This window comes from Bubalus bubalis, chromosome 14, assembly GCF_019923935.1.
Source record: "Bubalus bubalis isolate 160015118507 breed Murrah chromosome 14, NDDB_SH_1, whole genome shotgun sequence".
NCBI lineage: Eukaryota > Metazoa > Chordata > Mammalia > Artiodactyla > Bovidae > Bubalus > Bubalus bubalis.
Window position 1 is genome coordinate 1,995,315 of NC_059170.1, and position 22,380 is coordinate 2,017,694.

Genomic DNA, 22,380 nt, shown 5'->3' on the forward strand with positions numbered 1-22,380 from the left:
TAATACTTTTATTCTTTGCTCATGTAAATTTTCTCTTTTTTATAAATGAAGCAAGCACAGAGTACTGCCTAAGTATACGGAAAATATTGCAATCTAGGTAGTTTCCCAGTTCCTCCACTAGACGGCGCTATGAAGCTTGCACCCTCCTGAGCTGTATTAGAAACCGCAGCAGTAACCAGAGGTTTAACGGGTTATTTTCACTTACAGTCATTCTGCAACTGTGCAATCCAGAGGTTGCGTGGCAATTTCTTGTTCAGAAATAACACTGGCTTTTAAAACGCACAGCCAATGTGTGTTTTGGAAAGAGAAAACGCTGTGGATGGGCAGTTTTCCAAGTCCTCTCGTAACTGTATTTTACGGTTGTGCTATTTGAGTTCTTTCCTTATTTTTGCCATGAGCTTAAAAGATGTGAATGCATTTCTATCCGTTGATGTGAATGGGCAAGAATAGTGGTAAAGGGCTTCCCTGGTAGTCCAGTGGTTGAGAATCCAGAATACAAGGGACACAGGTTCGATCCCTAGTCCGGGAAGATCGCACATGCTTCAGAGCAACTACGCCTGGGGGCCACAGCTACTGAAGCCCGGCCACCCTAGAGCCTGTGCTCTGCAGCAAGAGAAGCCACTGCAGCGAGAAGCCCGTGCACAGCTGGAGAGAAGCCCTGCTCCACAAAACCGGAGAAAGCTTGCACAGAGCAGAGAAGGCCCGGAGCAGCCAAAAATTACACATATAAATAAATCTTAAAAAAGAATAGAGGAAAAAAAGTAAAAATACAAAATAAACTCCCAGGAGAGATCCTCCTTCGGTGGTTTTGAGCTTTGTAGTAAAACGAGGTGTTAAAGAAAAATTCCCAAATTACTTCAGAAATGTTAAATTTCCACTGAACATTTTTAGTAGACTTTGGTCTTGGAATCCCTTCCTGCTTATTTGATTGATTTCTTGCCCTTCTAAGAAAACTGAAGGATGTGTGTTTAGCTTTGAGCGTGCACGGATCCCGTTGTTCACCGTCGGTGTGACAGTGGGTGTGTGCAGGCGGTGTGGAGGGAGAAGAGCGAGGCCTGGGTGTTAGTCTGGAGCCCGCTGTTGCTGAGCCGGTGATGGCCTTGTGCGTCTGGGGCAACCGCGTGGGAGAGGAGGCGGAGCTCTCCCTTTTATCCCAGACAGCATGTGGCTCGAATTTCTAACAGATGGAAGAGAGTGGGGTAATGGGTTTCTGTACCAGTCAACATTGCTTAGACAAATCTTCCCGTGTTAAGCTGCGTGTTGGACCGTGATTCTTGGTACAAAAATTCACAATGAACCCAGTGCTGCCCGATCGGTGGGGACCTCTAGATGAGGTAGACGTTCATTACAAGTAGTTCCAGGAGAGGCTTTTTTTTAGTCTTGATCATCCTGCCTTCACGTATATTCTCACTTGGACAATGCAGACCTTGCTCTGAGGGAGAAGGAACCCAGCTGACAATTTACAGTGGGAGGAAGGCGCCAGAAGCCCCATGTGGGTTTGATCATAGACAAGTTATGATAAGGCAGCAGTTTTTCAACATGACAAATTGTGGTCGTTAACTAGTGTTTCAATCTGTCTGCCCTTTGAAGCCAAGTGAAAGGGAAAAAAATATATGTAGGTCTCTTCCGCACAGATGAAAAACACGCTGACCCCATGGACACCTGTTTCTTAAAAAGAAGTTTCCAGATAGTTCCTGGAGAGTGCCTGTGTTTCTGTCTGAAATTTCTGTTTGCTCAGAATGATCCGGAGGCCTGATGAAAATAGCGAAGATACATTTGTAGTTAAGAACAGAGATCCTACAAATACCCCATGGTTCAGGCATAGGCCACACCCTGGTGGCCGTGGGCCGGCTCGCCCTCGCCGGCGTGCTGTTTGGCTCTCTGGATGGCTTCTGTAAATTTGGAGGCAGTCGTCCCCACTTTGTTGTATTTGTTCAGTTTTGTTCGTGCTGGGCCTTCCTTGCTGTGCGGGCTCTTCTGTAGCTGCCGTGTCTCCCCTTGCCGTGGGGCGGGGCTCCGGGACGCGCGGGCTCAGTCCTGTGGCTCCCGGCTCCGGAGCACCGGCTCGGCAGTTGGAGCCCACGGCCTTAGCTGCTTCTCGGGTGTGGGGTCTTCCCAGACGGGGGTCGAAACTGCGTCCCCTGCAGGCGGACTCTTCACCACTGAGCCAGCAGGGAAGCCACACATTTTGTTTTAATTTTAATTTTTAATACATAATATGTTCACATGGCTCAAAATAAGAAATTATTAAATGGCGTACTTGTCTAGCAATGCCGCTCCCGCCAGATAATCACTGTTTGTATTTTTAAATGAATCTTTCCTGAGCATATGCAAGCAAAAGACAAGCATAAATTCACGCTCCTTCTTGTTTAAGCAAACGCTAATCTACTAGGCACTGTGTTCTAGCCCGTGCTTTCTTTCCCCAGCTAACACTACTGTCTTTATCTGTACAGCGTCCAAATCTGGAACACATCGTTTTCCAATGAATGGATGTACCATGAGTTATTTACCCAGGACTTTATTAATGACATTTGGCAGGTTTCCAAGCATTTGCTATGACCTCATTGTAGTAAATAAGCTTTTGCATTTGTTATTTCATACTTACGTGAACTCAACTCTTAAGAGCAGAATCACTGGGTAAAGGAATATATGCTTTTTACAGTACCCTTCATCCGTCATCCGTTTGGCTGCAGCACGCAGGGTCTGCATCACGGAGCACGGCCTCGCTGGTTTCCACTCAAGGAGTTTAGTTGCTCCACAGTGTTTGGGATCTCAAGTTCCCCAATCAGGGATCGACCCACATCCCCTGCATTGCAAGACGGATTCTTAACCACTGGACCACCAGGGAACTCCTTAAAAGAATATACATGTTTTTAATTTTAGTTGGTAGTGCCAGAATTCCGACCCTCCCTCCATCGGGACTGAAGTTACTTGACTTGACTCAGTAAAACACGAGGGCGCCTGCTTCTCACCCCAGCCTCCTCACAGAACATCTTCAAACATTCAGACTTTTTGACTTTCGACCATTCCTTTCACGACTTTTGGAGTTTCAGTCAAAGTTACAAAAGCTCTGTCAATCCAAAATTATGGAAGCATTTCCTAAGTGCTCTTCTAGTGTATTTATCCATTTAGATTTTCCCCAGAGTAGGATTATGGCACTGGAGAAGGAATTGGCAACCCACTCCAGTATTCTTGCCTGGAGAATCCCACGGACAAAGGAGCCTAGTGGGCTACAGTCCACGGGGTCGCAAAGAGTCGGACATGACTGAGCAACTAACACACACACACACAGGACTATGGCACTGTGTTAACTTTTTAGATGGCCACCCCTGTCCCTACATCTTCAATATAAAAAGTCCTTTAATATAAAAAACCTGTATCACACACTAAACTCGCATATGTCTTTGGTCAAAATGTGTTACATGTTGTTCTTGTGTGTGCTCAGTCGTGCCTGACTCTTTGTGACCCCATGGACTCTATCCTGCCAGGCTCCTCTGTCCGGGGGATTTCCCAGGCAAGAACACTGGAGTGGGTTGCCATTTCCTACTCCAGGGGATCTTCCCCGACCCAGGGATCAAACCTGTGTTATATGTGAATGATGACAAATGTGGGGAAAATAGCAGGGAAGAGGAATAGAGACAAGGGAAATTAAAACAGGATAACTCTTTGTACAAAGTTGATATTTGGGTAAACCCCTGAAGGAAGGGAGGTGTGAGGCAGTGTAGATGGTACTTAAAAGCTTTTTGCTTCTGAAATCATTTGGGCCTAGGGTCAAATCCTAGCTTTAGTCTAAGATCAAAGGCAAGTTATTTATTCTTTGCATGAATCAATTTCTTTATCAGTAAAAATGGCGTCACAAATCGTTATAAGAACTAAATGAGATCTTTTTAACTAGCTTAGCATTGGGCTTGACATATAAAGGTTGATCATTATCATTATAATGATATTACCATGGACATTTTTCCTTCTCATTCCACATTCCTCAAAGAAGGTATGGCTGCAAAATATCCCATCACGTGGTCCGTAGGTAGATTCCACATGTTACTATGACATGCTGCTTTATTTACTTGTTCTAGGATTGTGGAGACTTTTGAGTGGTTCTTCATTCCTACTTTTTCAGCCCTCTCCTGTAATGCTTGTATAAACTTTTTAATCTTTTTAAACTTTTTGTTTACTTATTTTATTCCTGCCGCTCGGGGTCTTCGCTGCTGCATGCAGGCCTTCTCTGGTTGTGGCGCGGGGACGCCTCTAGCTCTGGTTCCCGGGCTTCTCACTGCGGCGGCTTCTCTTGTCGCCGAGCGCCGGGCTCTGGCACACAGGCTCAGTATTTGTGGCGCGTGGGGTCTTCCTGGACCAGCAGTCAAACCCGTACCTTCTGTTCAGCAGGTGGATTCTTAACCACTGGACCACCAGTGAAAGAAAGTGAAAGTCGCTCAGTCGTGTCCGACTCTTTGCAACCCCATGGACTGTATAGAATTCTCCAGGCCAGAATACTGGAGTGGGTAGCCTATCCTTTTTCCAGCAGATCTTCCCAGCCCAGGAATTCAACTGGGGTCTCCTGAGGTCTCCTGCATTGCAGGCAGGTTCTTTACCATTGAGCTGCCTGGGAAGCCTGTCTTGCCCCCTGGATCTCAGTCGAACTGAATAACCTGCCCCTGAAGCCCTTCCCACCTGGGTTCCCACCTCATCCTTCCCTTTCATGTCCTTCCCGCCGTCTGAAACTCCTCTCCACCCCAGCCCTCCCCACCCTACGTGTCCACCCGCAGCTCAGGCTCCAGGGCCGAGGGCAGATGCTGCTCCATCTTCAACCCTTCCTCATCCCTCTAGCTCAGCTGTTCTCATCCTTGACGCACATTGGAATCACCCAGAGGCTCTAAAAATGATGATGCCTGAGCCTCACCTCCAGACATTCTGATCAGATTGGTTCAGGGAGTGTCTGGGTGTTAACGCTGGTGTAAAATGCTGCCCAGCTGATTCTGAACGGCAGCTAAGTGGGCTCGTGGGACTCGTGTTTCCTTTTACCCAAGTTCTTCTTCTTTGCCGGCCTTTATCCACTGTGAGACTGTAAGCACTTCGAGACAGGAACGTCTCTGGTTCAATTTTGTCAGTCTCACCAGGCTCAAGATGAGGCTCAGTAGCTTAACAGTCACGACGACAGTAACATCATTTATTGAAGGTTTACTGTGTGCCTGGTGCTTTCACGCTGCGGTGTTGGAGAACATTCTTGAGAGTCCCTTGGACTGAAGGGAGATCCAACCAGTCCATCCTAAAGGAAATCAGTCCTGAATGTTCATTAGGAAGACTGATGTTGAAGCTGAAGCTCCAATACTTTGGCCACCTGACGCGAAGAACTGACTTATTTGAGAAGACCCTGATGCTGGGAAAGATTGAGGGCAGGAGGAGAAGGGGATGACAGCATGAGATGGCTGGATGGCATCACCGGCTCAATGGACATGCGTTTGAGCAATAGTGGAGGACAGGGGAGCCTGGCGGGCTGCGTCCGTGGGGTCACGAAGAGTCAAACACGACTTAGCAACTAAACAGCAAAACGGCACTGTGCGCTGCACACGCGCTAAACCCTGTAGACGGGCCATCCCACTGATACCCCAACGACCCTCAGAGGCAGGTGCTGCTCTTCTGGCCCATGAACACTCTAGACACAGACATCAGGGAACACGAAAAGGCAGGGGTGTGAACGGAGCAGAGGGCAGAGCCTGGGCCGGCTGGCTCCGGGCGGCACTCACACCGTGGGGCTGCTCTACAGTTTGCACGTGCTCACGATTCCCCCACCACGTTACTGAACGAAGGCGAATGAATGAGTAGGTGGAAGTAAGTAACTCTGTCCAAGGACCAGCTCCAGCAGGCCTGGTGGGGCGCTCCATTAGACTTAGTGCTGGTACCACACCCATGCTGGCTCGTCTGACACACACCTGTTTGATGATTTATGTAACTTTTTTGATTTAATATTTCATCTAAAGTTTTTCTACTCAACTCTACCCAAGCAAAACTGTTCATTGTACCAAAGAAGTATCTTTCCAAACAAACACTCCTAAAGAATAACTTCATGCATCTGTATGTGTCCATGTATATGCACCACCTAAAATCAAATCATCGCCCACACAGGCGCACCACATGCTAAGCGCCAAGGTGCTTCAGTCGTGTTCGACTCTTTGAGACCCCATGGACTGTAGCTCGCCAGGCTCCTCTGTCCGTGGGTTTTCCTAGGCATGAATACTGGAGTGGGTTGCCATTACCTTTTCCAGGGGATCTTCCTGACACAGGGATTGAACCCACATCTCTTGCATTGGCAGGTGGGTTCTTTACCACTAGCATGCATCTGGGAAGCCACTCATCTGCTAGACACAAAATTTTCAACCATCCTCTTTATCAACCTACTTAACAACCTGGATACGAATTATACCTTGGAATTATAAAAAAATTCAACTCATATTAGACTTCTAATATGAACAGAAAAGGGCTTCCCAGGTGGCACTAATGATAAATAACCCCCCCTGCCAATGCAGGAGACGTAAGAGACATAGGTTCAATCCCTGGGTCAGGAAGATGCCCTGGAGGAGGGCACGGCAACCCACTCTAGTATTTTTGCCTGGAGAATTCCATGGACAGAGGAGCCTGGTGGGCTACAGTCTGTGGGGTCTCAAAGAGCCGGACACGACTGAAGGGACTTAGCACAGCACAGCACACAGCATGAACAAGAAGTTATATTAGAACCTGTTTAAAAGGGCATCTCTTCCCAGGTAAAACTCGTTCTGCCTGGGATGAACTAGAAAAGCTGAGAACTTAGAGCTGTGGCTCTGATCTGAGTTGGGTTTTATGAAGTTCCAGCTCTTTCAGAGGCATTTCACAAGAAGCGCTGCTCCATTTAGAGAGAGCTCTGGAACTGAGGAAAACTCTGTGGAATACACACATTATTATTACCTTTTAAAATATTCACCAAAATGTGTTTATATATTGTCATAGCTGTTCAATAAAAAAGCAGCCACATTCTTTATTTGGCCATGCCATGCAGCATGTGGGATCTTAATTCCCCAACCAGGAATCGAACCCACGCCCCCTGTGTTGGAAGTGCTGAGTCTTAACCACTGGACCACCAGGGAAGTTCCAAAGAAAGCCCCATTTCTGATGCAGACTCTTCTGGCTTGGTCCTTGGAACTAGGCTAACCCATATGCCAAGTGATTCAGCATGGGGAGGCTATCTAGAAACCCAAAGAAGGGAACAGGTCCTGTGGGTGCTGTGACCCAGAAAGACTTCAGCGAAGGATGTAAACTTGAGCCCAAGCCTGCAGAATGGATGGGTTTGAAGTAACCTGGCTTGGCCCAAGGTCATGGGAGTGAAGAAAACAAAAAAGGCCACTTTGGCAAGCATCCTGCCATCCTGGGTGGGTTAGAAGAGGAAGTCCATCGCTGTACCCCAGCTTTTCACCAATAAACTCCCAGATCCTGAAGACGGAATTATTGTTCTAAAATATCAGTGCGTTTCTTAGTTGATACAATCCACCACTGTGGGGACGGTGGGAAACCGCATAGAAGGATCTCCCACAATCAGACCCGGGGACCACAGAGCGCTGCGTCCTGCACAGCCTTTCTGCAGAGCTGGGAGAAAAGGGGTTTTGTTTGGGACGCGCCCTGCCGTGTTTGCTCGCCTCTGGCTCCGGACAATGTCCCTCCGACTTGACTGCAGATGCTGATTCTGTTAGAAGAGGGGGCGGGGAAGGAAGAGTGACTCTCATAAGCCCCTGATTGTTCTACATCCCTGTGGGCAGAAGAAGTATGGCTGGAATTAGCGGGTAAGGGAGAAAGAGGCGGGAAGCAAAAATATTGCTTTGAGAGTCCACATTCAACAAGTTGCAACCGTGAAAACTCTGTCTCAATCCTAGGACTTAGTTGACGGCAAGGGAAAGGGAGGACAGGAAGTCCCAACTGTGAGCCGCTCTGTCCCCGGGGACCCTGAGCAACTGGAGATTGCAAAGGAGGACGCCCAGGCAGAGAACAGTTCCATCATGAGCTTCTTTAAAACCCTGGTAAGTAATTTCAACTCCTTTTCTACTCTATTCCTAAGTCTTATTGCAAGAAAGTTTTGCTAGCTCTAAGAATGACGGGCTTGAATGGCACTGCTCTAAACGGGGTGTCATCTTGGTGTAGCCGGACCCTGGAGAACAGGGAAAGGTGTTTCGTAAGGGAATTGACTTTCCGCGAAGGAGCCTTTACTGCTGGCAACTGTGAGAAGCATGGCAGGTGACCAAACTATAGCCACGCTGTTGTTCAGCGGTGAAGTCGCGTCCAACTTACATGCGGCCCCGTGGACTGCAGCGCGCCAGGCTCCCTGTCCTTCACTGTCTCCTGGGGTTTGCTCAGATTCACCTCCGTGGAGTCAGTGATGCTATTTAGCCATCTCATCCTCGGCTGCCCCTCTCCTTTTGCTTTCAGTACAACGTGAGCCATGTGGTCATGGAACTCTACCGCAGTTGGTGTCTTACGGTCACTGACCATAAAAATAATTGGAAAAAACTTCCTTGAGTTGCTGACCTGCCAAAGCGTTTTTGCCACTCAAATGGCAAATCGAACTGTAGAAGTCACTTTCTATCTTGTTACGTCTAAAGCTCTCATCGGGTTGAGGCAGGGACCCACGCCTTCCATTGCTTGCTCATCTCTGACTCTTCAGGGCCCACGGCTTGGCACGTGCCAAACACTCAGAAAAGGGCTGAGTGAGTGCATGCATAATTAAACAGACAGCTTCATTTGGGCTATTTCCAAAGACCAAGACCAGCTTCGAAAGATAAAACAGAAAAAAATCAACAGGGTGTGCGACAAACACCAAAGGGCTGTATGTTTGTTTGGATCAATGGGAGCCTTGCTGGAAAGTCTGGCCTTCCAAGAGACACACTTGAATGTAGTCAAGCTCTGGGTGAATGTATAAGATCTGATGCATTTCACTATAAAATATTAACTTCATTAACTTTTCTATACCTAGGCATTACCAGGATTTCTTATTATATTCCTTACCTGTAGAGTAAACTGGACTGTGTTAAATAAAAATATGAAATAAGGACTTCCCTGGGGGCCCAGCGTTAGGACTTGATGCTTTCACTGTGGGCCCCTGGGTTCAGTACCTGGTTGGGGAACTATGATTCTGCAGCAAGGCCAAAAAAAGAAAGGAAAGAGAGAGAGAGAAAAAAAAAGAAATAAATAAAATCACCCTAAAGAGCTATGGTTTGTAACATCTGTTTTTTTCAAACTTTTAAGGTTTCGCCTAACAAAGCTGAAACAAAAAAAGATCCAGAAGACACGGTAGGTAGCCTGAAGTATGTTTATATTTGGGTTTGTGTGTGAAACTGGCTTTGGGTTTCTGTCCTCTTTTTTGAATTTCATGTGTGTGTGTAGATACATGTTTACATATTTGGCAATTTAACACTGCCGTTAGGTTGTCCTTAAAATGTTCCTTTTATGTTAATGGTATTTTAATGAAAATTTTGGTGGAAAACTTGAAATATGTGCCAATTGTGGCTAAATAATGTCACAAAAACCAATTTCTTGCACAGAATTAGAACAGACTACTAATAGTTATATATCATCTTAGTCTTTTTCGTTGTGTGTGGAGAGACCCAGGGAATAGAGTAAAAGCCACTGGAAATGAGAAAGCGGTGGGACTCAATTTAAAGCAGATGTAAGCCTCTGGGCTTTTGGTTTTTAAAAACTGTGTCCTGCTTGGTTTTTCATGTCATTTGAAAAAAAAAATTAATCTCTACTGCCATGGCAATTGCTTGGTGGCACGAAACAGCCACAAGTTGACACTTGCCAAATGGAGGGGTTAGGATGCCCTGGAGAGCGTGCCCTTTTTCACTGTCATCCTAGAAATTCAGCCGGTTCCCCTCAAAGTACATTTTGTCTGCAACGGCGACTTTCTAGAGATGTTTTCCCTTTACACTAGACAGAGCCGGTTTTCTTTAGTAGGACACATGGTTTGAATTTCCCGGGAATCACGAGGAAAACTGACCTTGGTGACAGAGAAGTGCCTTGTGTCCTCCTTTTGGTGACTGAAAGTGATTTGAAAGTCACTGGGACCAAACAAACGGGTTGGCCAACTTGGTCCATCTGCTTCCCATATTTGAAGGGACTGAGGTATGAAAAAGATCCTAGAATTTGTCTCAGAAGACCTGTGTTCGAGCCACAGTCCTGCTACTCGAAGGCTGTGTGAGCCTAACCCGTCTGAACCCAAATTCCCACATCTGTAAAACCAAGGCAATAAAACTTCTATCTCCCCACCCCCAGGACTGAAGGTGTGACCATGCCTGGTAAGCCCAGGGAGCTCTATTCAAATGTAGGTGATCCCTATTTCCCTAATCCCTGCAGGACAGATTGAACACCAGGATTACATTTGCCTTGTATTGATGGGTTCCTCTAGAATTTTCTTTTTCCATTGGAAAAAAAAAAAGATATATCTGAGGCATCTACGTGCATTTTCCTATAAAGTTATTTATTTGCTACAAGGCTGCTAGGGTCAAGTTCAGTGAATGGTTGGGTCCATGGATTTCTCTTTGGGTTCTGCGTCTTGCATTGTTTGAAAACAGTAAGGTGTGTGCGTGTGACATGTGGCTCTCTGAGTGACCTGGGGCCCTCCCTCTCATCAGCTGCTCCTGCCTCACCTAGAATGTGGTCCCAACAGAAAGTACCTAGAGATAAAAATCTCATGCTTCTGCCCAGAGAGGGCTGGGTTCATTACTGAGGCAACTGGATCTCAAAAGAGGCTTTTGTGAATGTAGGTTGCCTGTGACACCCACAAACAGACTTTCCAACCTGATTCTCACGCTTGCCTCCTGGACATGTTTTCTACTGAAGTTCTTAGATTTATGCCTTTGAAACCTTTGTCCATCTTCTCATTTGGCCCTGGGCAATTTTTAGCACACTCAAAATCCCCCAGCATTTGTGACTTGAGTCAGCAATTCTGAATAATTGTAGCTGGGCTATTTTAGTCCCAATTTTGTCTCATTTTGGCTCAGAGGACTGGCTCATTCTAGAAACATCTTTTGCCTAGGAGATCTGCCCATCTAGAAGTCAGTTGAATCTTTGTGGATAATACTGTTCCCCTGAGGTTTCTAATACCAAAAAAGGGGAGATCAGTTTGAGAATGAAAGCCACTCAGTGGCAGGATTTGCCTTGAGTCCAGGATGCAAAAATAAGTTGCTTACCTTCAGGTATATGTATATATATATTTTTTTTTTCACATGACAGTAGCATTTAGATATTTAAAGCCATCCAGGAGGGACTGCATTCTCTTCTTCATTTTTAAAGTTTTTTCACCTGGTTATTTCATGACCTATAGACAAAGCTTAAAAATCTTGTCATTGTCTTTAGCAGATGGAGTTGTGCTAATCTGGGTCATTTGAATAGGTTACCGTGTTGAAAATCAACGTGTAACAAAAATAGACGGTGGCAGTGCTCTTTAACCGTGTCTGAGAGTTTGACAAAGTGTTCACATGATTCCTTGTGATTGGAAGATGAGGGTGATGTATCAGTAGATAATTGACAACCAGGATTACCGCACTTAAAAACAAAAGAGAAATATGGATTTTGTTTAAAAACAAAGTTCTGAGCTGTGACTGCTGTTGCCCGAAAGGCGTCTAAGGGAGAAAGTGTCTCTGATGGACAAGCCGGGCAGAAGACATCCGAGGTCCAGGCTAAAGGCGCCAAGAAAAAGCACCTGCATAGCCCCAGGCTAGGACTCGCCTTCAGAAAATTCTTTAGGCATAAGGTCTGTATCTCGTTAAACTAGGAGGGAAAAAAACAGAACCCTGGTCTTCATTCTGTGGCTTACCTGCACATCCTGTGTCCACCCAGCTCCTCTTCAGTGAAGAAAGAGCCTTAGGTGGTGGGTCTCATTAGAGGGAAATTAAATATTATGTGAGACAATTTTCAGTGATTTTTTTTAAGTCCTCATGGTTTTAAATGTCTCAGATTACTAGTGTGGACCAGGGTTCTAAGATTCTTCTAACCCAGTGTTTCCCAAATGTTGAATGTTTGCGTACCTGCCCCATCATTTTTGAGATATATCACTATTTACTTGGGGCTTCCCTGGTGGCTCAGCTGGTAAAGAATCCACCTGCAATGTGGGAGACCCGGGTTTGATCCTTGAGTTGGGAAGATCCCCTGAAGAAGGGAATGGCTACCCACTCCGGTGTTCTAGCCTGGAGAATTCCATGGACCATATAGGGGGTTGCAAAGAGTCAGACACGACTGAAAGACTTTCATATTTATTAAATATTTCTATATTGAAATTTACTTACTCCTTATTTAAAGTTATCTTGAAAAGAAACTTAACATTACATCACATTTGTAAAGCAGAATCACTTTTCATAAGAAGAAGGTACCATTATATAAGCAATAAAAAAGATATTACCTTCTAGCTACCTGGCTCATGTTAAGCTCTGAACTGTTGGCCTTTCTAGCTTTATGGAAAGGCACTTAGCCAACGGTAGGGAAATGTTAAAGATTTCTCTACCAAAACCAGACTGAGATTTCCTCCTGAATTGTCTTACAAAGATGAGAATTGAAAAAGGATGAGTATTTTCATGGTTTTAATATTATTTAATATCGTATCTTGGCTCAACCCAAAGCCATCTCTCATCCCACCAATGGTCTGCTTTCTGCACTTTGGGAAACACTTTTCTAACCTCAAGATTTTATCGCCTTGTGCTCTGCTCCATCTCTTCCCTGTATTAACTAGACTTATACTGAACCCAAATGGAAGCCCAGGCACCGCAAAACAATGAATGAAGGCGGAACAAACTCTGCCTCCACGTTCTTGACAAGCAAAGACAACACAGAAGTCAGTTTCGGAGATTTCATTCTTCTCGTGTCTAAGAAATAGCCAGTATTTGTCTAAAACCATCATCAATTAAAAGGACCCCGGACTTGGGCCAGCATGCTTCTAAAGTTGCTCGAAATGTCCACCATTCTCCACTAGGTTGAATGAACTTATTTTAAAAACATCCCCAGCTGGGTATGAGAGTCCCTGGACTGTGTATGCAAATAAAAGCTCCACAGAAAGCTCTCCTGGCTGAATCTATATTTGCATAAACAAACTATTATGGAGCCACCCTTTGATTTCCCTACAGAGTTATTTTGTTCTGCAAAGAGAGAAGGGGGCGGATGAGAGATTCTGCAGTGGGGGAGGGGAAATTAAAAGGCAGTACTACCGGATGCGGTAGACGATTTGGTAACTGCTGGTGGAACGGGTCAGAGACTGGGGCAAAGGAATCCCCCAGAATTCCCAAACAGGGAGCCCCTGTGAGGAGGGAGCTTGGAAGTCGTATGACTGCCCACCACCCCCACCCCTACCCCCGGCAGATCTGCATGTCTCATGAAATTCATTTCACGCTAAGTTCCAGAGTCTCTTCCCCTCCCACAAGTGGACTACCCAAGTTCAGTATTCCCAGGGCTTCCCCAAACCTTGGTCTCGCTTCCTGCCCCTCAGGTGCCTGTGGGGAAAGGAGAGGAGTTTGGGACTCCTGGGTGATGTGGAAGTGGCCCTCCCTGGGGCTCTGTGTAGCAGACCAAAGGTTTCGCCTTGAGTCATATTCAGTCTATTGCTTTACGTCATTTAAGGGGACAAGTCCCAGACATTCTTTACTCTCATTTATACAGCAGTTTGGTGGGCCTCGTTGGCTTTTACCTTCCTGCCTCGGAAAGTGTTCGTCTTTTCCTCAATGATTATTCGGTCGTCGAAAAAGATAGGAAAAAAGGGCCATTAAAACAGACCAGCCAGAGTCTATCAGTGAACCTTGGTGCCTGATTCTGGGAGGTGTGATATCCCTCCTCCTTGAGTTCGTTGTGACCCAGGACCGAAAAGGAGACCTCATCCAAGCAAATTCAAGGATAAAACATTGTCTTCTAGTTTTGCTCTAAAAGAATATAAGGGATAGCAATCCTGGTTAATGCCTAGGTTCATTTCTTTATAGATCAATTTTCCTTCTTATAAAAAGGATTTTCTTAGTGTAAAAGAATGGAGAATCCTGGAGTTAATCAATGGAATACGTTTGTTGTCATAAATAATAAGGAGGTCAGCATTTCTTTGCTGAATCTGAATCTTTTTTCTCTTGGCTTAATCACACATGATGCTTCAGCATAAAACGTTGTCACACGTCCTGCAGACATTGGACAGGGCCATGCACACAAAGGATGTGGATTTAGAGTGTCTTTGCTACGCCCAGAAATGCTCCCTTCCCCACTCTGGTTTGCTCAGTGCCTCCTCTGTGGGTTAGACAGTAAAATATCAGCAGCTACCTCACAGGATTCATAAGCTTCTGCCACACATTCATTGTTTTTTGGTTCTTGGTACAGTGTTTACATCTTACTAACACTTCCCCTCTTCCACACCCAAATGTGAAAAGAAGATGAAAACTTACTGCGGAGGAAGGTAAGATCCTCTGATACGCAACCTCCAATTCTAATACACTAGACTTTCACGGGTAGGTTTGTCAGATAAATAACAGGTACCCAGTTCAACTCAGTTTCATATAAACGGCAACTAATTTTTTAGTATAAAAATAAGTATGTCGCAGGCAATATTTGGAGCATCCTTAGGCAAAAAAAGTATCCTTTGTTGATCTGAAATTCAGATTTAACAGGACATCCTGTGGTCTCACTGTTATTTGCTAAATCTGGCAACCCTATTCAGGAGATTTTCTCCAAAAAACATGGATAGAACTTGTGTAGTCTCCACCGTAACACAAACAAAGAGTATGAATTCAGTTGATGCTGGCAGAACACCATTTGGAACGCTTCTCTGGGAAGCAAGGAGGTGTGTGGGCAGGGAGGGGACGACTCATGGCAATCTGTGACTCCACAGCCCTGCACGAGGGGGTGGATGAGCAGAAACATGACGCGGCAGCATCCTTCGTGGGTCTCTCCCTGTGGTCCCCATCATCAATTAATTTGGTGTTTATTTAATACCCGTTTTGAGCCACACACAGGATCTAATGGGATATAGGGATGTAACGGTGAGAAAGGCATCACAGCTCGTAGCTGCACAGAGCGCAGCCTGGCCAGAGAGACGCAGAGTCACAAGCACATAACACAGTACTTATATTTCCATGCGCCTATTATGAGCTTCCCTGGTGGCTCAGTGGTAAAGAATCTGTCCACAATGCAGGAGACACGGGACTGAATGTCCAGGTTTGCGTATCACCCACCCTGGATTCAGAAGTCAACTCTGTCCCCTTATCAGTGCAATCACAAGCCACTTGTTTAACCAGCCGGGACCAAAACTTCCCTAACTGTAATGCATGCATGCATGCTCAGTTGCTTAGTCACGCCCAACTGTTGCAAGCCTATGGACTGTAGCCCACCAGCCTCCTCTGTCCATGGAATTTCCCAGGCAAGAATATTGGCGTGGGTTGCCATTTCCTTTTCCAGGGGATCTTCCTGACTCAGGGATGGAACCTGCGTCTCCTGTGGCTCCCACATCAGCAAGTGGACTCTTTACCGCTAGTATGGACACAGCCATTCACTCCGTCCTCATCAGACTGCTGTTACAACATTCGGTGGCTTAGAATGGTGCTGGGCACTGGTGCCTTCTATCGCTGTTACCTCAGAGTTAAAAGTTGGACATGTCTTTGCCCAGTTCCCTAGGACCATAGTCCCCTCTTCAAGGGCCTGAGGGAGACAGGAGGCTGAGGGGAGGAGGCAAAACCAGCCAAACCAGAGGTGTCTTGTGGGCTTAGCAACTGGACCTGCCCTGGTAGAAGGCTAGAACTCCAGAACCAAGCTTCTTATTGTACCTCCCATGCAGCTTTGACTGAGTGGGCTGAGCACCTGTGAAGGGACAGCCCTGAGCTGGTAACACAGCCTCTCAGTAGAGGAAGCAAAGCAGCAGAATTTAAATGAAAACAGTGGGGGACCCAGTGAGTAATGGAGCGTTTCCTGCAATGACGTGAGCAGGGCCGACGACTTACTTAAGCCAACAACAGTGCTTGCTAAGAGATGGGAGTGAGGTCAGCCCCGCCCCCAGCCCAGATTATTGGTCTAAAACGGACCCCTTGAGCAAATGGGGATTTTCCTGGGAGAGCAGAAGTGAAGTTGATGTTGGGGACCTCGCCTGGCCACTCCTGCTGTTCCTGCTTCTGTCCTGGCCTCTGGCGCTTGCTGAGGGCTCTGGGCATACACCATTCCCTGGGCCAGGGGCCTCTTCCCCTCTCCCCCAGTTAATTTCTAGTTGCCCTTCAGATCACAGCACAGTCTCCTTCCTCTGTCAAGCCTTCCTGACTGTCATGGTAGATCTAGTTTAGCACCCCCTCCTTTTTTTTTAGCACCAAATCCTCCGCTCTACCCTGTAGCACTTATCATAGTTGAAATTTTACGTTCACCTGTGGAATTATTTGTTTGGTGTCTCTGTCTCTTCATGAGAACACGTCACCCCAGCACTCAGTATCCGTCACAGGTCATAGAAGGCAGTTGATCGCATTTTTCACAAGTAAATGCATACATAATCATACCTCCCTCCTATTTTCTGAAAAAGACAGCAAGCTAGTTGGTGGAGGGCACTTCCCCTTCAACCAGTCCTCGTTAATTTAATTACCATTTAGAGTTAAAACAGCACGAAGTGTCCCAGACCGTTAGGAACATGCATAAATGCAGAACCGTCTGAGCCCAACCAGTTTGATCGCACTGTTGATACAAGGCAGAGGTTATTTTAAACCCCAGCATTATGCGGTTTTATACGTTTTTAAATGGAACTGGAATTATTCCAGGATCACCTGTCACAGAAGTCATTTCTATACATTGGCCCTTTAGCTCCTGATTCAAATGTAGAATCTGCTCCGTAAGTGATTCCCTTTTAGTATCAAAAAAGTCAGCACAGAAGATATTGTGTCTTGCATCAGACAGTAAAGTTCAGTGATCCGTGAGCTTCCTTCAGAGAGGTAATGTGCAGTGTGGGGAGAGCGCCAGGTCGGAGAGGAAAGTCCGGGTCTGAGGCCAGACTGTGCCCCTGGTTAGTGTCGGCAGGTCACAGACCTCAGTTTCCCCCTTCATGAAAATTCAGGCATGGGGCTAGACGGTCTCTAAGACTCTTTCCAACATCAGAAATACTCTGAAAGGTTTGAGTGTTTCCACACTGTTTTTACTCTCAGACATTTTTTTCCCTTTTAATCAGAAAATGTAGTCAAAGATCTGACATCCCTGGGGATTGAAAGGGTTGTGTCACGAGTCCCTGGACCAAGGATCGTTAAAATGGAGACACGTAAGATGACGAGGTTAGGCCAGATGAGCCCAGTGTTAGAATTTTTCACACGGTGCTCACTTGTGTAGAGACAGAGAGACTGTAAGTCTCCCAGCTCTTCCCCTGCCCGGTGAGAGCATGGGAGTAAGAGCGCAGTCGCTGAGGAGGGCCGATGGCCCCGCGCGGCACGGTGGCCTGGCTGCTCAGAGTGCGGGGAGGAGGAGGGCCGGGGAGACGGGGAGGCAGGAAGCCCAGGGCCTGAGTGAGCGGCGTGCGCTTCCATGCCAGTGTCCGTCCACTCACTCGCGTCTACTTTAGACGAGGAGGCTGCGTCTACAAGTGGAGACATGGGGCTTGTGGATGGCCCGTCAGACCCAAGCCTCTGTCCCGAGTGCCTCACACAAAGTCTAGAGATGTTAGAGCTTTAGATTTCTGTTAACTGCAGATCACCGTAGTCAGGGGTCCCTAGCCGCCAGGCCGAGGGCCGGGACGGTCCGTGGCCTGTTAGAACCGAGCCACACAGCAGGAGGTGGGGGCGGCGGGCGAGTGAGGCCGCTCCTGTCGCCTGCACAGCTGCCTGAGCTCTGCCTCTTCTCGGCTCAGCAGCGGCACCAGACTCTCATGCAAGCTAGAGCCCGCGAGGGTCCAGGTGGGGTGCTCCTTGGGAGAGAGAGCCTAATGCCCCATGGCCTGAGGAGGGGCTGAGCCAGGGAGCTGACCCAGCAGAGCAGCTGCAGATATCCACGATCCTTCACAGAGAGGTCTGGCTGCGCAGTGACCGCAACAGATCAGTTACTTGCAGACTCATATCAAAACCCTATGAGTGAGTAACAAGCGAGTTGTGTAATTATTTCATCATATATCACAATATAATAACAATAGAAACGAAGCTCAGAGTAAACGTAACGCACCGGAACCATCCCGAAACCCTTCCCTCAACCCCGGTCTACGGGAAAATTGTCTTCCACGAACCAGCGCGTGGGGCCCACGAGGTTGGGAGCCACTGAGTGCAGTGACCTCGCAGGCAGTGAGAGCAGATCGCCAGCCCTTCTCTTCCAAAGCAGATGTATTAGAACCCATCTTTCACTGCAGACTTTGGATCAGTAAGACAGTACATCTTTATCATGTAAACAAACACGAGTGTGTTGGAGATGCACGTTCAGAACACTTTTCTGCGGAGACCACAGTCTAAAGAAGACCCATGGCCTCAGCACAAACTAACATTCTAACAGCCAAGTGCCCCTTTCTGTCACCTTGAGCCCTAATGTGTTCCTTACATAAATATGATACCTAATGCTTCTATATATTTTTGCAAAAGAGAAGTATCTGGACTTTTCCCAAGATTTTAACACAAATCCACAACCACACAGAATATTTGAAAAATACAGAAAGTTGTAAAAGGGAAACTTAACATGCATAACCTCAGCCCACATGTGTAAAGAAGAGCCCTTTCGCTTTTGAAATCCTGCGATGATAAACTTTTTTTGTGACTTTTATAGGGCGAGGAAAAGTCAGCCGCCCCTTCAGCCAACCTCAAGTCAGACAAAGCCAACATCACACTCCAGGAGCCCCAGGGGGCCGCCAAGAATTCTACACCCACTGAAACAGCCAAGGACGGGGCCAAGGAGAAAGGGGGCCCCAGCTCTCTGCCTCTGGGCAAACTGTTCTGGAAAAAGGTAAGTCCTAGTCTCCAGATTTGGAGAGTCCCTGGGGCCAGGATGACTTGAGAAATGGTTTCTGGTGGGCCAGCCACAGTATTCAATGATGCATGGAGTTTCTTCTTCAAGCTGACTCAACTCACCACTGAGCTGAAGACTTGTAACTCACCCCGTGAGAAAAATGCAATGTCTGTCGTGTTGCAAGCATGTGTTTTGTGGGAAAGAAAAGGAAATGAACAAGTAGAATTTTCCTTCTTGGAATTACTCCAGTTCAGGACAGAGGGCGGTGGTGTTCCGTGAGTCGTCTGCTTTGTAGCACAGGGGGGGTCCTCGGGTTCCTCCCGCCCTGGCACCGTGGACCTCCTCGGGCTGCTCCGTCCCTCCTCCCCCAGCCGCAGAGGCTCGGTGGCAGAAGCCCTGAGACCTCGCTCTCCTGGTGGAGAACCACAGCCATGAACCAGTTCACCACCAGGGCAGGCACACAGCGCTCCCTGTGAGGGGAACACGCAAACCGCTGTCTGAGTTTTCCCTGTAGAGTGAAGGTGCCAAGCGAAGAAGCGAGGTGGGCACGCTGACTGATGCTGAGAGCTATTCCATGATCCTCCTGCCCAGCAAACCTCAGCTGCCACATGTGTTCAGAGCTCTTCCCTGCTTTAAATGTGGCCAAAGATGAGCAAGAAGTCAGGGGAGGGGGAGTGTAAAATAGAGCTGGTAATGCCAATTGAGCAATTCCAATGGCACATCTGTGCGTCTTGGTGCACGGTGCCAGGAAGGCAGTGAACACAGATGCCGTGGGTGTTCGGTTTCTTCTCTTGACCAGAATCCAGCAGGATTTCTGAAACATTTTCCCGTTTATTTTCCATTGTACAGAAATCTCCCTTCTGGGTTCTTCCCGGAACACAAGCACTAATACTTAATGGAAACCTTGGGTGATGTCATTTGGCAGATCCATCCTAATTCTCCTTCCTCATCGATTTCTCTCTTTTTTTTCTTTAACAAAATATTTTATTAGCACTATAATGAAGGGAACAGTTTCCAAGTAAGTTACATCCATATACTGGTGGCAAGGGATAGATTTAAGTGGCTCATATTCAAACATTTTTACTTCAATAATTGTATGTGTTATTCAAAATGTATTAGGAAAAATAAAACTAGCACCTTAAATAAGCTCAAGATTTAACATACATTTTGCTCAAGGTGAGGTTACATGTATTTAGTTTAAGAAAGTAATCCAAGGAGGGGCCTCTCTGGTGCCCAGTGGTTAAGACTCTGCACTTCCAGTTGAGGGGGTGAGGGTTCAATCCCTGGTCAGGGAACAAGGATCCCACATGCCACGGGCTGCAGCTGGGAAAAAAAAGTTATCCAAGGAAAGAGTTATGTAGATAATGGTACTAATGCTAATAAGGAAATCAACCCTGAATATTAATTGGAAGGACTGATGCTGAAGCTCCAATACTTTGGCCACCTGATGGGACGAGCCAACTCTTTGGAAGGAAAAACCCTGATGCTGGGAAAGATTGAAGGCAGGAGGAGAAGGGGATAACAAAGGATGAGATGGTTGGATGGCATCACTGACTCGATGGACATGAGTTTGAGCAAGCTCCGGGAGATGGTGACGGACAGGGAGGCCTGGCGTGCTGCAGTCCGTGGGGTCACAGAGATGGACATGACTTAGCGACTGAACAGTTAACAGTACTGAGTAAATAGTGGTAAACTGGGATCCCCCCAGGAGGCTGACATGAAGACAGAGCTGATGTGTAGAATATCTCTTGGAGGAAAACCACTGTGGAGGATAAAGGGAGTGGGGAGGTGTGGGAGGGGAGAGGCTACGGGGCCTGGGAGGGGCAGAGCGGCACGAGGGCCTCTGGTTAGGGGTGCTGCTGAGCAGGGCCCAAGCAGAGCTCACACGGGGGGTCCTGTGTCGGGCTTCCAGCACTCTCTGCACTCGGTCACCGCCAAGGAGCAGCGGGGGGAGCGCAGAGGTCATGGGCGCTGAAGTCGTGACCCTCAGAGGCTGCCCTGCTCACAGGGAGATGGAAACCGCTCTCGGCCACAGCTGCTACCAGTGGGGTGTTGTTGTTCAGTCGCTCAGTCGTGTCCAACTCTTGTGACCCCAGGGACTGTAGCCCGCCAGGCTCCTCTGTCCATGAGATTTCCCAGGGAAGAATACAGGAGTGGGATGCCATTTCCTCCTCCAGGGGATCTTCCCAGACCCAGGGATCGAACCTGTGTCTCCTGCCCTGGGAGGCAGCTTCTTTACCGCTGAGCCACCAGGGAAGCCCCACAGGGTATGTGCAATGTGGCTGAAACTACACAGGAGGTTGGCAAACAATGGAAGTTTGAGAAGCACTGACGTACAGGTTGAAATCTGGAGTCAGATCAGACTCTGAGTCCCGGTCCACCTCCATGAGCCTCGGCTTCCTCATCTGTGAAATGCAGACAGTAATAGTCCCGTGTCATGGAAATGAGTGAGGACTAAGGAACGTGGGTAAAACCTCTGCCCTGTGGGTCACACGGCAGCGGCCGAGGCGCCTGCGTCTCACCCACGTGCTCGGAGGGTTGCGGCGTGAGTCAGGCCCACTGTGACATCTCTCTGTGCCAGCCAGTCTGGGGAAGCTTCTAAACGTAAAAACCTCCCATGCTTTATCTCTCCTGATCATCGGCATCTATGACAGATGTGTCAGTTCCTCTTTGAAATTTTGGCTCTTCCCGTTGAAAATAGAAGTCAGGAGCACTTGGCACTCAGGTACTCACTTATTTTAGTCTCGCTGGTTCTTTCACCAGCGTCTGCTTTATTTTTCTAGGAGGTCACACAAACAATGAAGTTAAGAGAAACTGAAAACCAATCACCTCTAATCCTGTCTTGTCTTCTTGCATGCAGAGAAACCAGATCTGTATGGAAGTGAGGGGGAGGTTCACTCATCCCACAGCAGTTTTAATCACTCTCTTTGTGCTAAGTATTTTTTTTTAATGTGTGTCTGTGTGTGCAGGTCCTAGGCATTGAAAAAATATCAGGGAACAGATCGCTGCCCTCTAGCAGCTTCCATTCTCTTGGAGGAGCTTATTTCTTCTAGGAAGCAAAATGGCAGTCTTTGTCTTTTTTAAATTAGAATAAGATTTGGTTATAAAACCATTCTTGTAAAATTTTTGAGAGCAAAGAGAAACACTAGAAAATTCTGATATTTTCACTAACTCTAAGCTTGCTTTTTTTTAATTGAGAAGCTTTTAAATAAATTTCGAAGTCTTTAAGTCTGCAATTAGGAACATCAGAAATGAAATTTTCCCCTTCAGGCTGTCAATATGAAATTATACATTATTTTGATTTATAGTCTAGATTGCTAAAGTAGTTCTTTTATAAACAACAATAACCTTTGAGAAAATTAATTTCACATTTTGTTATGCTTGCCAAAAAGATGTTTAAGCCCAGTTATATGGACTAACTGCACCCTTTCAGAGTAATTGGGATACCATTTGCTCTGTGACCTC

The 22,380-nt window shown here is 46.9% G+C and overlaps 1 protein-coding gene across 10 annotated transcripts in view; it reads left to right on the forward strand.

The window, feature by feature from the left end:
• BCAS1 (brain enriched myelin associated protein 1) overlaps nucleotides 1-22,380 on the forward strand; it is a 99,324-nt gene that overhangs the window by 46,597 nt on the left and 30,347 nt on the right. For 6 of the 10 annotated variants that reach the window (XM_006063669.4, XM_006063671.4, XM_006063670.4 and 3 more), the window contains exons 5-8: nucleotides 7,899-8,042; nucleotides 9,265-9,309; nucleotides 11,636-11,770; nucleotides 18,736-18,912. In XM_006063669.4, coding sequence (XP_006063731.4) covers nucleotides 7,899-8,042; nucleotides 9,265-9,309; nucleotides 11,636-11,770; nucleotides 18,736-18,912 — 501 coding nt within the window. The remainder of the gene's footprint in view (nucleotides 1-7,898; nucleotides 8,043-9,264; nucleotides 9,310-11,635; nucleotides 11,771-18,735; nucleotides 18,913-22,380) is intronic. The other 4 variants (XM_006063672.4, XM_044927500.2, XM_044927499.2 and 1 more) reach the window with 1 other exon arrangement.